The sequence below is a fragment of the Bemisia tabaci genome, chromosome 6 (genome assembly GCF_918797505.1).
Source record: "Bemisia tabaci chromosome 6, PGI_BMITA_v3".
Classification (NCBI taxonomy): Eukaryota; Metazoa; Arthropoda; class Insecta; order Hemiptera; family Aleyrodidae; genus Bemisia; species Bemisia tabaci.
The window spans coordinates 53,960,335-53,975,982 of record NC_092798.1 but is presented as its reverse complement, the minus strand read 5'-3'; the positions used below and the strand labels follow the sequence as shown (position 1 = coordinate 53,975,982).

Below are 15,648 nucleotides of genomic sequence, written 5' to 3'. Positions count from 1 at the left end.
GGTTTCGACCGACTTCTCAATTGAGCAATATTCCTTCCCTGCCCTGTGTTATTCAAAGTGTTGACAACGTGCAACAGGGTTGTCATATTTTTATGCCGCATGCCACACAGACTGTTACTCGTGCAGTAACAGGACGCGATGTGACTCACGTAAACTTAACTTTTTTTTCACGAGCGGGAGGTTTGAATTCACGCATTATTAAGAAACATTACATATCTTGGTTAAGAGTTAATTTTAGTCATTTTCGTGGGGCAACTTTGGTTCTCCGTTAATAATGTTGGTTTAAAAAAACGTATAAGACCGCTTAAATTCGTACCTTGTCTACTGGTCAATTGCCTCCATAGTTACAGCGACAATGAATTGGATTACATTTTGCAAAGGGGAGCGACTATTATTACTTGTTGATTACTGAAATTGATCGACAAAGTGATAGAGGAAGAATAAAAAGGGGAAAATGGAGTGATCCGATTGATGAAATCGGGGTTAAGGCAAAGTACAAAGGAGTTCTGTGATAAATTATCCAACAGAAGCCCACGAGACAATCTATTACATCATTTTCCTCCTTCGTCTGTAACAACCACCCGTTTCAGCTAATGGAATCGCTTCATTTTCCCTGCGTCTTCCTTGTCCATCGCTTAATCTATCAATTTCAATGATGGGCCCGACAGCTCATTTTAGAAACAACGTTCTTTCCATAAGTTGCCTATGCAGATGGATACTTCTATGAATGAACTAGAAATAGTGATTCCTTATTGCGAAATGTTCTCCAACTATTCTTTAATCCAACGAAAAAGTGAGTTAATACGTAATAAACAAATAGCAAAGATATGGAAAATGTGAGAGCAAAAGCTTATGGTAATGATTGTGACAAAATCACATATATGACGCCCGCGGGGTCACGGGTTACCATCCATTTTACGTACAACTTTGAGGGTCGTGTTTGGAGCCTGGTTATAATCCCCCCCCCCAACCCCAACCCCACCCTGGTCCCCATCTCCCGACTCCCGCTACGTTACCATGCAAGTCGAGCCGCCACGTATTTTCTCGTCGCCAAAACTAGCAGCATGCAATGGCAATGCAAAGCATAACATACCTGCGAGGGGAGGGGGGAGGGGGTGGACGTTAAGGGAATGGCAAGTTGGGTCACGTGACTCACGATTCGGGATTACGTCACCCAGGTACGTCGCGTCGCGTCTCAACGCTGTCGTTGATCGTGTGAGATCCATTATTGGTAGGGCTCGTTCCCTAAAGGTCTTTGCTTCGGTGTCCGAGTAAAAGGATGTAATTTGGATCTTGGGCAATTGAGCACGTAAATCTACTGCACAGGCGCAGCGCGCGGTCTCGGCTTTGTCCTCGCTTGAAAACGTCGCTCCTTTGACGTAAACGCGTAGATTTCCACGTGAGCTCTATTTTACACATAATAACATGCTTTTTGCAGCTCATGCAGAGAATAAGATGCTCCCTTTGGCCAGGATTGAGCGACGAAAAGATAGCCGTCCCATATTCTCTGCCAAATGTAATTCATGCCAATAGTCGAGTTGTGGTGTCAAAATGAGCCCACTTGTGTTTTTTTTATAGTTTCGTTGCATATAAATTTCTCTGATGTTTTTGTTTTATTATCTCTGATTGCATAAGTGATTATATCCTAATTTCATTTCCTTTCCCTTTCATTTTTTTCCATTTTTGTTGCATATGTGTCCATTTGCAATTATTATTTTAAAATAACTTTCCCAAGTATACATTTAATGCTTCAAACGGAACCAATTTGTTTTATTAATGACATTTCCGGCTAAATCATGGGTTTCCCCAGGAAGGCAGCCTCTCGTCCCTCCCAGACTCTACTGTTTCCAGATAAGTTGCTTTTTCAGCACTTTTCCCAGTTCAAACCCATGTAAAATATTTACATTTATCGCACAATCTGGCAACCCCTCGAGTGATATAGAAAAAGGTGGAATCAACTAAAAGTCTGAATCCTTCGAAGTTTACATTAAGTAATGATATTTATGATGATGATGATGATGATGATGATGATGATATTTTTGGCGGGCTCTGATGACGCAATGAGGCGAAAGAAACTGTGTTGACTCACAAGCTGAACGGACCTGCAGGCATCGCCTTGCTATGTCAACAGCCGACTGCCGACTTTTCATTGATAAAATCTTGATCAGCTTTCTGTGACCTTGAAAATGAGTTTCTTAAATTTTAAAAGGATCCCCTTTGTTTTATCACCACATTTCGCATCCTTCCAAAGGAAGCTGATGTGCAAACAAATATCGAGGAAGAGGCCCCGCCCGCGGTGCCGTGGGCGCAGGAACAACGAAGCGGTGCGCGGCGCAGTGTGCAAGTTCCTGAAAGCCGGTGAGTGATGGATGCGTTGGTCGGGAGTCAGCCGGAATGCCGCTAAATACCGCACATTTCAACGGGATTCTCACGGGAGTTGGTCGGTTTTACGCCAAGACGTACAAGCTGTGCCTTTTTTTTCGCGAGTGGTAATAAATATCGTTGGATGTCTGGGCTCCGGGCGGCCGCGCCGCGCCGCGCTCAACTGCCCGAGGCTCTGGCTCGCTGGACCACTTCCTTCATCGTTGCCGCTTGCTTACGTATCGATGAATACTTCGCAGGTGTCTGAAATTTCATTCATTTTGAGGTGGTTCCAAATGATCAAGGGCAGAGAGCACAAGGTTGCGCTGCTATAGTCGACATCTTTGAGAAGTAATAGATCGTATTCGAAAGTGGTTCGATGTATCGTTTGGTTCAAAGCAATAGAACATAACCTCAAACAGCAATTTTAAGCTTCAAGTTGGGAAAGCTGAAAATGAGAAAATTCCTAACGACTTCACTTTTCATCGCCATTTTAGACTCTTGGGAATAATGAATCTATCACAAAAAACCCGTTCCCTCAATTTACTCAATTGAATTTTGAGGTTGCCGGCCAGGTTGGCCTAGTGGTCAGCGCGTCTGACTCTAGGCCAATAGGTCCCGGGTTCGAATCCCGGTGGTGGCGACAAATTTTCATGGAACTGACGAGTGGATCTGCAGAAACAGATTCCACTCGGCCTTAATCCCTGAAAATTTGAAAGCCTGGAGCATGGATGTGCCTAAATCCCATGATGTCTAAGGACAATAAATACTGTCTATCGATGGCTGTAGGTTCCAACGGAATATAAGCCACTAAACCAGCAAAAAAAAAAAAATAAACAAATTTTGAGGTTAGCCGGCCAGGTTGGCCTAGTGGTTAGCGCGTCTGACTCTAGGTCAATAGGTCCCGGGTTCGAATCCCGGTGGTGGCGACAAATTTTCATGGAACTGACGAGTGGATCTGTAAGCAGAATTCGCTCGGCCTTAATCCGTGAAAATTTGTAAGCCCGAGCATGGATGTCTACCAAACTCCCTGATGTCTTCGGACAATAAATAGTGCCTATAGATGGCTGTAGATTCCTAAAGGAATAGAAGCCACTAAACTCTCAATAAAAAAAAAAAAAAAAAAAAAAAAAAAAAAAAAAAAATTTGAGGTTATGCTTGCATGTTGAACCAATCGATATCGATACAATCTCACCTGTTTGATGTATCGAATACGATCCATAATGGACTGCTCTAATCCATATCTGACTAGATATGGAGCTGGACTGGACCCTCAAGGTAGCGTGAGTATCCCCTCTATTATGACCTCACCTTTGAGAGCTTTTTTTGAGTTTTGGAGTTTGTTTCAGAGAAAAGTAACGAAACCATCGCATCGGGTTTCTCGCGACGTTTCTCGTAAGAAAAAGAACTTAAATCGCTAATCCCGCAAACATACAATATCTCCATTGCCATAATCTACAAAGTAATGGAAGAAACTTATCCGTACGTGTGGCAGCATTAATATTGAAAAGTAGACTGTAAACTTGTCAAGGTTCGTTAGAAATTTTATCAAAAATTGAGAAAAGAACTCCGCACTTTTGACTCAGCGCGTATGGTGAAATAGCAGCATAGCATCTCTCTCTTTAAAATTGAGTAAGAGAGCCAAGTCCGTTTTCTCAATATTTGATAAAAATTTTCGACGAATCTTCTGTCTTCAGAAGGAAAGATACCGATAGGGGCCGTTTTCCAGCCTACTAAAGCTGAATTTCCGCAAAACTACGATTTCTTGCTCATTGACGGTCTAAATTTTTGAAGAATACTTCATAATTTGGTCAATCCTTGTTACGTTAGGTTTGACTGGCCTTAACATGGGCTGGAGGCTGATTTTGGCTAAAACCTAGAGCTTTGCGAGTTTACGAGTTTGCGGTCAGATTCCGAAAAGTCCGCATTCCTTGCCGAAGTCGGTCTTCAGACCTATCTTAAGGCCAGTTTTGGACCTGAGGAGAAAGCAGTTGACCAAACAATGATGCGCTCTGTAAAATGTACACAGTCAACGATCAAAAAATCGTGTAAAGGTGGAAACTCACTAAGAGCGGAACGGACCGACCAACGACCATCGGCCGACGTCCACCGACGACCGACAAGATTGCTCTACGTGTAAATGAATGTGTCGCAACGCACTTAGACCGGAAGGGACCGGTGCCGTGCATGTCTAAACGTGTCTGTCCGCTCGGATTGCCTCTAGGAGCAATCTACCGACAACCGGCAACCGTCCGACAGTCAGTCTGTCCCAGAATTTCTGTATAAAATTACAAAAAGTTGCGTCCCCGTTAGCAAAAAGTGATGGAATATACATTTAGAGTACGTATTTCAAATGAGGGGGTAACCAGTCGCACTAAAGCAATTTTGAAAATAAATAATAGTTTTGTTTCAATTAGAAAGACCAAAATATTGGCCCAACCTCTCCAAGTCGTACGTCATTTTGAGATTTTAAACTCGTCTTTTTCGATATTCTAAACTTTGAGCTCTTGTCTTTCAACTCTCTCATATTGTAATCACATTTCTTTAATAAAATGAAAGAAGAAAATAAAAATAATGATTGAAGAAGCGCACGGACACCATCCGACAAACGACGCGGTCGGACGCAGTGAGTTTAAACATCTTCCGTTGCCCGTTTGCCGGTCGTCGGCGGTCGTCGGCCGTTGGTCGTTGGTCGGTCCGTTTCGCTCTTAGTGAGTTTCCACCTTAAATCAGCTTCAGAGGGCCGACAAACGGCCCTCATCGAGCCCCTCCTTTGACGTCATGATACTCAGTGTCAACACTGGCCGACAAACGGCCCTCATCGAGCCCCTCCTTTGACGTCATGATACTCAGTGTCAACACTGAGTATCATGCTAAGCATGATGCTATGAGTATGATGCTAACCGTTTAGTTTCTTCCATTATTTGTAGATTGCGACAAATATTGCTTCTCAAAGGCACAGATTGTGTAGCGGCGCAACGTAGTGGCGAATTTCTACTCTTGATTGCATAACCTATCGAATCTGGTTAGGTTTTAAAAAATGCCTGCGATTCCACAAAATCCAAGTTGGCAATATATTCCTCGGCTCCTGGCTCGGGGAGTTGGTGAAACTTGGCAAACGGTGGCGAAGAGCGTTCGGAGACAGCGAAAGGGACAGGCGGCTTCCCCTCGGACCCGCTCGAAGCGCTGGCGGGAGACATGACAGTGACGGTTCATAACACAACATGACTTGTGTTTTCCGACTAGGACAGACTCGGTTCCTTGCGCTTGCCAATCGTGAGAAACACATTGACACGTCACAACAGCTACGACTTGGTGTCCGTTCGACACTCGCGTCTCACTTTCGCGGCGCTTTTTCGCCAACTTTGACTTTCTAAACCGCCGCCGGCTCCCGTGGCTCCCAAATGAAAACGGGATCGAGAAAGAAAAGTGCATCATAATGGCTCCCGGGTTTGTGTCCACTCTCGAATGACTAATGGCCGAGTGGTGTCTCTGTTCCTGTCTACCGGGTCCACCGGTTTTCGCCCGGACACGACCGCCATCATTTGTCACAGTCGGCTTCAAGTCAACCCGTTTCTCCGACGATGACGTCATGGTGACGCGATGACGTCTACCAAGCCTTGCAGCGACGTGCCACTCCGACGTCAGTGTCGAGGGAGGCTTAAAACTGCCGTGTTATGGAAAAACGCCGCATGTACATAAGAATGAAGCCATTTACCCTGATGAGGGACACTGTTGGAAGAGTCATGATGTTTATTTTTACTTGAAATTTTCAGATATTTTAGATTAATGTGCGGACAGAATTGTCTGAAAAATATTATTAACATTCCCAATAAATTCTTATTTTATCAAAGGAAATTTGGATGCGTCTGAAGGCTCACGCGGCGGTTTTCCTTGGCAAGGCAGTTTAAACGTTGCACGAGCCAATTGAAACGGAGCTTCGATGGGTGCTGTATACATATGATACCCGCCTAGCACCGATTATTTTAAAATCGAGGAAGAAAAATCGAAACGAGGTGGCTATTTTTCACCCAATATTCAGCACAAAAACCTCATTTCAAGGAGGTTGAGATGGGGGGTTCCAACGAATTACGCATTTCCCATAAGAGGCGCAGACTTGTGTTCCGGGTGCCTTGCGTTGGAGGAGCGCGGGGCGTTAATCAATCTACAGCCTAGTGCTTCTTTGACTTGCAATACATTTGTTTTTCTCACATTTTTCTCGAGTGGGAAAGAGCAGCGTTAAAACGGACGTCACGAGATCCGCGAGGAGATTTAAGAGTACGGATGGAGATGAATAAAGCGGTGCGCGGCGGGGTTGACGCTCACGCTCGGGTCGGTGCACGAATGGCGATGGCTCCTTTGAATTATTCCCTGGGAAAAATCCGACAATCCTTGGAGGCTGGAGATGCGACTTGCTTTGCATGAGGCTGATTGGAACGACCACGACTCCACCCTTCCCCTCCCCCGACTTCATTTTTCCGTTCCTGGAAATTCTCGCAATCACAGTCGCACGTCGGGTGGCCTACGGCAAAGGGGCACGGGAGAGGTAACCGGCGGCAGGGCGCAGGGGGCTCTGATGTCGGGATGCAGGATTCCCACCATGATTGCAAATCAACGCTCGTGTTTCACAGCCGCGTTCCTTCGATAACAGCTCCTTCCCTCGGTAGGCTCCATATTGATGACCAAATTCCCAAATCACGTGGCTCCGTTGAAATGTTTCAACATTTCCAACCCTACTTTACTTTTAAGAGGAGGAACAAGTCAACAATGTAGTTTGTTTATACGGAATATTCTGCTACCAAAAAAGCAAAGTCAAAGAGGTTTTCAAGGAATTGCCTCGGCTGCTTTTCCAAAGAAAAAGTTAAAGTATGACATCAAGTCTCCAACGTCGCAAATGAGGTGCTACGTGAAAATATCCTCATTTAAACGTCCATTTTACAGGATGTCCGACGAGAAATGCCCATTACAACAATGTCCGCTCTAAAATGTCCCATGAACTTTTGGCCCATAGTAAGTAAATATCCATAACGAGAAATGTCCAGCAGCCTGATTGTTGAAATTTTGTGGTTGTCGGGTAGACGTAGATGACATAGGTTAAAAGGCGGAGCGTGATTGGTCGGCTATGTCTCATCGCTGCTTTATCGTGTCTTTGTCAGGTGGAATGGACGACATACTGTCGGAAACTTAAGAGGTATGCCTTTAACTGGTCGAGAGTTCCACTCGACATGGGCACGATAAAGCAGCGATAAGACATAGCCGACCAATCACGCTCCGCCTTTTAATCTATGTCACCTATGTCTACCGGATAAACACAAAATTTCAACAATCAGGCTGCAGTAGTAGAGTTTGTATATGCATCTAAAAACCATAGGGTGTTAATTAATGTCCCGAAGGAGGAGGGTAAAATCAGAAATGACGGATACAGTCAAAGGCAGGAATGTATATCGTATAAGTTTTCACGAAGCTGCCCTTGGACAAACCTGCAAGAAGCTCGCCCAATACATCTGACAAAACAGGACATAGGTAAGATATTATAAGCTGCCACGTTGTCATCATGTTCAGAACAGCTGAGAGAGTACTGATGGCATCATAAAGTCGTTGCCATTATATCATCAGTCAGGTAAAATTTATAAGCACATAGTGCACATTTTTTGCGCACTTTACCTAGTCGATGATTGGGCATTACTTGCAAGGGCATTTATGTATAATGGACAAAATTGCATGACATTGGACATTTATTTACTATGGACAATATATAAATTGGACATATTATAGTGGACATTGTTGTAATGGATATTTCTTGTTGGACATTTCGTACATAGGACATTTTAAATAGGACATTTCCACCTGTCATCGCAAAGCAAGATACATGGTTTTGCACGGTCATGGATGTGGTCCACACTGTGATTAAGGGGGAATGGAGAATTTGCACACAAAAATTGTATTGCTTCATCTGAGAGTACCTAATGAGCTAAGTTTGCAGTATTTTTCATAATTTTTTTCTGACATGGGAAATTGGAGAAAAATAGATTTAAACGTGAGAAAATGTGCCGTCTTATGACGTTATCTGGTGGCGTTTTCCATTTAAACACGTGTATTTTAGCAGATTAGGTTATTTTGTCGTATGTTCTCCAATAATTGTCCAATTAAGAAACCAAGGATATCCTCGTACTCAGTTTTCCTAGCAGTATCATTTTAAAGATGAAATTCACAAAATTTAAGACACCTGCAAATTCTCTAACAGAGAAGCTTTGAACATGACATCACTAGATGGAATAGGATCTGTGCGAAGGGACCGACTTTCAGGAGTTCCAGGATCCTACGTCGCGTCGCCGCAGAGATGACAAGCCTGTTGAAGAAGAGGCACATTATCTCTGCCAAATTGTTTTGTTCTCACTGAAGATGCCTATCCACCGCCGTTGTTGGTGGTAAGAAATTTGAAGGCGGCCTCACTTTCGATGATTAATCCCTCGTGGGTAATATTCCAAATGATAGGTATGAATGAGAGGTGATCGAGGATCCTTTTCAAAAATAAAGTATAGAAGAGAGGAATACATTGTTACTTACCAGGTTTTGCATCAACAAGCGAGGTAAAGGTGCAAAATAAAACCAAAACGACGTATTGCACAGTCGTCCACCCCAAGTTGGGTGGCTTCATTGCAAGCTGAAACACAAAGCATACACAGGAAAATATAGTTTACGTCGTTTCAGAGAAACATTCCTGGACTGACAGTGAATGCCTTGACAATAATCGTAATGCAAAGAAGAAGTAGAGGCTAGGAGGATGTTGAGGTTTGGATGAATCTGCAATACCTCAATACAGGGCTGAGGGACAAATGCGGAAACCTTAGGTTTCTACGGAAAATCCCAGCGTATGTGCCTCCGGCAATCCGACTTAAAGAGTGAAAATCCAATACTTCTTAGAGCCGTCTCCAAATTTTCATACTCGTTTGTCAGTTTACTGTTTTCTTGGGGAGGCTCCGTGTCATAAGGTTCACAAGGTTATCAAAGTGGCTTTAAAAGGGATTTTTACCACATATAATCATAGAAAGGACAACTTTAACGAATCCCGAATAAAATTCAACGGTATAACTTTGGAGGTACACTCTTGCACTGGATTACAATGATTTGCCTGTATAAAAAATTAAAAATACAAAAGAAAAATGATCCAGGTGTTGAACTTTTTAAAGCGGATCTATATACCTACCTTTAAGTTAGCCAAAGCCATGGAAATTACACTTTACATATTATTGCTTATATAAACTTGTATATATATAATTTTATACATATTATTACTTTTATATATACAGGGTGATCCAAAAGTCCCTTCCACCCCCTCTAACTTTTTACCTAATTGAGGTAAAGATTTGAAACTTGGGGGATATTCCTAGGTCAAAGGGAGCTACTTTTTGGCCCCCCTAAAATTTTCAGGGGGGCCCCCCTTGGGGGGGCAACGGCCCCCAACTTTTAATTTTCAAATGGGAAGACCCCCTTTGTGATAGCTCGTTCGAAAGAGCATAAAAAAAGAAAACTTTTCGCGCAAACCCGAAGTCAATATCTCAAACCGTTTCAAAATGGCGGCCGGTTAAAGTTCAAAATGGCCGAAAATTCACACCGGTTATTTGTCGATGGATTTGCGCGAAAATCGGTATGTAGGGTATTTTGACACGAGAAAAACGAATTTGACGTTAGATTTTCAAAAAAACCGAAATTTCCAAAATGGCCGCCGGTTAAAGTTCAAAATGACCAAAAATTGATTTTTTTATGAAATCTAAGTTCAAATTTGTTTATCTTATGCCAATATACTCTCAAATTCCAAGTTTTAGGCAAATCCATCAGAAAAAACCGAGGTGACAATTTTCGGCCATTTTAAACTTTAACCGGCGGCCATTTTGGAAATTTCGGTTTTTTTTGAAAATCTAACGTCAAATTCGTTTTTCTCGTGTCAAAATACCCCTACATACCGATTTTCGCGCAAATCCATCGACAAATAACCGGTGTGAATTTTCGGCCATTTTGAACTTTAACCGGCCGCCATTTTGAAACGGTTTGAGATATTGACTTCGGGTTTGCGCGAAAAGTTTTCTTTTTTTATGCTCTTTCGAACGAGCTATCACAAAGGGGGTCTTCCCATTTGAAAATTAAAAGTTGGGGGCCGTTGCCCCCCCAAGGGGGGCCCCCCTGAAAATTTTAGGGGGGCCAAAAAGTAGCTCCCTTTGACCTAGGAATATCCCCCAAGTTTCAAATCTTTACCTCAATTAGGTAAAAAGTTAGAGGGGGTGGAAGGGACTTTTGGATCACCCTGTATTATTAATTACTATCGTTCTTTACTTTTATTACTTTTTCCACTCGTGGAAACACTCGCCTCTCCCCGTCACTTCCCGAACCCCGAATATTCGTTACTCGGCTGTATTTATTACTATATCACTTTATATTTATTACTTTTTGCAGCATGGCGAATTATTGAAATTCTTTACATAGGTCCAGGAGCGCAGAAAACTTTAAGCTTTCCTACTTTCATAATTTACCTTACCCAAAATTTGATGTTTTGCTATAATTGCGACAACGCATAAAACAACGCGTTTAACTGTTTCATTCCCCAAAATTAGCGCGCTTGAGAGGCTTCCAGCACAAAAAGCAACGCGTTTCACTGTCATCATCCCCAAAAATAAGGCGCTCCACAATTTCCTTCCCAGGAAGCAACATACGTGACATGATGATCTTGATATAGTTTAATATAATGGTGCATGCCGAATGGTTCATCCATATGGTGGGTGTAGCGAGAGAAACTGTTTTTCGTCAGATGCATCGAGGGAAACATATGACACCCATGGAGAAGGTCGAAGTAAAAAAAAAAAACAAGCAGTGAATGCCAACAAAATGTGTTGATAAGGCGCGTCATTAACTCGCACATATCAACCCCTTTAGTTTTCATTTACAGAGATTGCAAAATAGGCAAGCAGCACAACAAGAGAATTCACGATCCCTTTTTGCACCCCTCCGAGGGTCTATTCCGAGGTTATATGGTAATGTTATATCAAATTTTACTCGAAATTCGAAATAATAGTTCGTTTCATGATTATATGTAAAAAGAATCCCCTTTAGCATCCCTTAATGAGCATGTAAAGCATGTGGGGCCCCCAACGGAAAGGAGCTGTTTCAGGAACCACCTGAATGAATACTACCCTTAACTCCCTACGAGATTTGTACGCAATTTTTCCCTTAAAATTTTAGTCTCAATTTATGATAAACATTGCTACTCTCCAGCCGCCAGACCTTGACTAAGACCAGACTATGTAGAGGAAACACTTAAACGAATCTTATATTAGGATCCTTTGATTAATTCGTCGCGTCGGGGCGTTGCGCGTCGGGGTCGGGGCGATGAGCGTCGGGCGTCGGGGTCGGGGCGATGAGCGTCGGGCGTCGGGGCGCTTGCACAGCACCGTCCCATTCTGAATCTGACGCAAGTGAGTGGAGGAAGCAACTTTTCACCCTTCCTATAACTCGCTTGATGGCTTGATGGATGTTGAGAACAGAGGTGAGATGAGTTCCACCGAGTGTTATCAAGAGTAATTTTGCTGCGTCTCTGATGGACGGTGCGGCGCCGCGGGGCTTTACTTATACGTCGATCCATCGGGAAATGCTCCAAGTATGCGCTTTTAGCCTCTTGAAAAATGTCTATCAAAGGGAAGAGAATAAAGCATGAATCGTGTACCGAATATTCGTTTGGTCCTTGTCCATGTTCCAGCCAATGCGGTCCACCGCATAATCCACTCATTAACTGCCGTCCTAAAAAAAATTGCCGTGAGAGCCTTTAGACGTTGCCAAATTTATAAGATGAATTACGAATTATCAGGGAAATCTTTGAATGTAGGTATTTCCTCCATTTTTCCAGAAAATTTCTTTCGCAATTACACATAAATTATCTGGAAATGTCAAGAGAAAATATTCATGGCTCTCCTTGAAAATATACATTTTCTTGAAGGAAATTCGGCAACTCTGGACTGTTGATATCATAAGGCGTTCTTGACTATGCCTTGCATACGGCAGTGGAGAGCCGGTCCCGGTCCGGTCGTTGAATCCATGAATCGACGAACAGTGGATCCAGTCAATCAGAGAGGTCGCTCATCAAATTTTTGACGAAAACTACAAAGTTTCATGTTTATTTCCTCACATTTCACATTTAAAAGGACGCTACTAGAGGGAAACTCCAAAACCTCAAAGTTGTGTAAAAACCGAGTTAAAAGCGTTTAAAGTTTTCAAATTTTGTCCGAGCTCTCCTATTGACTCTATCCACTGTGCGACGCTGACGCCGAGGAGCGTGTGTGCCAATGCGCTTGATAGCCCCATCAACTGGGCCGTCAAGGTTGCCACGTTAGACGATATAATAAGGATATTTGAATAGAGTCTAAATAGGGGAGAAGTGCTGATCTGGCAACAATGCGTCGACAAAGACCCGGCCCGGCGCTCCGTGCCAGAACCTCATCGAAACGTGCGAAAAGTATTAAGTACGTTTTTGATGGAAATGCACAGTTACTAGTGGATTTCAGCGATTAGAACTCTGATTGATAATTTCCTGCCCGCTGCACCACCATCCGCAGCGTCAAAATACCAAAACCATCCGCGCTCCATCTTTGGTTCCATCTTGCGCGCGGCTTTACCGTACTTTCAAATTATAATTTTTTCACACTATCGCACAGTGCGGAATCCATTGCACAAAAATTGAAAATTGACTTTCAACTTTTCCAAAAATTGTTACGATAATCGTGATAAGGCAATTTATCTGACATGAGGGTATGCTTTTTTTTTTCAATTTCCTCCAAAAACCCGTTTAAATATGGATTTGTAATGAAAGTTAATTCGATCGAAATGGAACTATCCCATAAGAAATACGCAATTTTTTAGTTGTCAACTTTGGATAAAAATTTTTCGAAATCTAGGGATATCCCTCTGGGTGGTTAGCGTTTTATCATTTTTTGGACACTCAACTTCAATCCCACAAAAGAACTTTTGCGTCTTTTTGCAACTATCGGAGATATTTGAATGACAAAATGGGTTAAAATCCGGTTAAACTCAGCACTTTTAGTCACAATACAGGGTGTTTCAGACCACCCGTACCAGGCCTTTTTCTCGGTTGGTTTAGGTCGTACGAAGTCGGAGACCGCGGGGTTGAATAGGGAATTGACCCCAAGGAATCCGAATTTCGTGGTCCCGAAACCCCCCCACCCCCCCTTGGGGGGTAAAGGGGGGGTCACGATGCTAAAAGTCACGGTTCCCGACCGAATTGCGGATAGATCGCATCAGAATTGAAAAGCACGGAAAATTTCACGTGAAATTGACCCCTAAAAATCCAAAATCGGACCATCCAAGGCCCAAAAATGACCCCCTAAAGAGGGGGACAGTACCCCCCTCCATAATTTCTCTTTGGTCTCAAAATTGACGTAAATTCTCCAGAAAAAGACGGTTTCCCAGGTAATCGACCCCGAGAAATCCAAATTTCATGGTCCCCAAGCTCCTCTAGCCCCCCTTGGGGGGTAAACGGGGGGGCCCAATTTTAAAAATCGGGGCTCCTTTCCGAATCGCAAATTGATTGCATCCAAATTGAGGAGCAGAACACATTTACATCTTAAGTGACTCCTAAGAGTTCTAATAGACCCCCTGAACGGCAGAAAGTAACTCCCTGAGGAGGGGGGCCTCGCCCCCGCCAAAAATTTCTCAGGATTCCTCTTTGGTCGCAAAATTGACGTCGATTCTCCAGAAAAAGACGGTTTCCTATGTAATCGACCCCGAGGACTCTAAATTTCATGTTCCTGAGCTCCTCGGGGTCGATTACATAGGAAACCGTCTTTTTCTGGAGAATCGACGTCAATTTTGCGACCAAAGAGGAATCCTGAGAAATTTTTGGCGGGGGCGAGGCCCCCCTCCTCAGGGAGTTACTTTCTGCCGTTCAGGGGGTCTATTAGAACTCTTAGGAGTCACTTAAGATGTAAATGTGTTCTGCTCCTCAATTTGGATGCAATCAATTTGCGATTCGGAAAGGAGCCCCGATTTTTAAAATTGGGCCCCCCCGTTTACCCCCCAAGGGGGGCTAGAGGAGCTTCGGGACCATGAAATTTGGATTTCTCGGGGTCGATTACCTGGGAAACCGTCTTTTTCTGGAGAATTTACGTCAATTTTGAGACCAAAGAGAAATTATGGAGGGGGGTACTGTCCCCCTCTTTAGGGGGTCATTTTTGGGCCTTGGATGGTCCGATTTTGGATTTTTAGGGGTCAATTTCACGTGAAATTTTCCGTGCTTTTCAATTCTGATGCGATCTATCCGCAATTCGGTCGGGAACCGTGACTTTTAGCATCGTGACCCCCCCTTTACCCCCCAAGGGGGGGTGGGGGGGTTTCGGGACCACGAAATTCGGATTCCTTGGGGTCAATTCCCTATTCAACCCCGCGGTCTCCGACTTCGTACGACCTAAACCAACCGAGAAAAAGGCCTGGTACGGGTGGTCTGAAACACCCTGTATTGAGTGTCATATAACTTCTAAATATACATGTATTTAGCGCATAGCCTTTTTTGACCTTTTATACCTCCTCTAGGATGCTAAGAGAGTCAAAATTCGTTAAATAATGGTACAGTGGGGCTCAATTGAATATTTCATGCCTTTTATGGTTTCGTATATGTCTATTTTTACGGTGCTTTTGATTTTTGTCCACGCCGCTAATGGCAGTTCCGCACCGTGCATCGCCTCGTAGACTACGACCGGACACCTGCGACTCGAAAATGGCGTAAAATTGCCGCAAACAGCACGAAATAGCCAAATATTGCAGAAAAAGTACGATAACATCCGGAGTTATGCGTTCCCATGACGTCATCGACGAGTTTTACAACGTGGTCTTCGGCCAAAACTGCCGAAACCAGCCGAAAATTGCTTGAATAAGACAAATTGAATCTGGATGCAACAAATAATGGTCCCCACCTTGTGGGAAGAAGGGGAGAGGGAGAGAGAGTGAGAAAATTGAAATTTTCTTGACCCTTCTTATAAAAATTATCAGCTGTGAAATTCAGGACAAAACAATATTTTATTTTGGAAGTTTTGCCGTGTTTGTTAGCATAAAGTTTAAAAATAAGAAAAAAGAAAGGCAGAAAAAAGTCAAATTACCATTGATTCTCGGTATAGATATTGCTATCCAAGACTTCGACTCTTTCCAGTTTCGTCTGCGAACTAAATGAACTGGTACTGAACTTGCATACATGCAAATGCGAAAATAGGCATTTGTAGGTGTACAGTTTTT

The 15,648-nt window shown here is 43.3% G+C and overlaps 1 protein-coding gene across 1 annotated transcript in view; it reads right to left on the bottom strand.

Annotated features, from left to right (window-relative positions):
* The window catches only part of Cad99C (cadherin 99C), a 138,449-nt gene that overhangs the window by 109,597 nt on the left and 13,204 nt on the right, over positions 1-15,648 (bottom strand). Inside the window, 1 exon segment of the mRNA XM_072301979.1 lies at positions 8,929-9,025. Coding sequence (XP_072158080.1) covers positions 8,929-9,019 — 91 coding nt within the window. The 5' untranslated portion in view covers positions 9,020-9,025.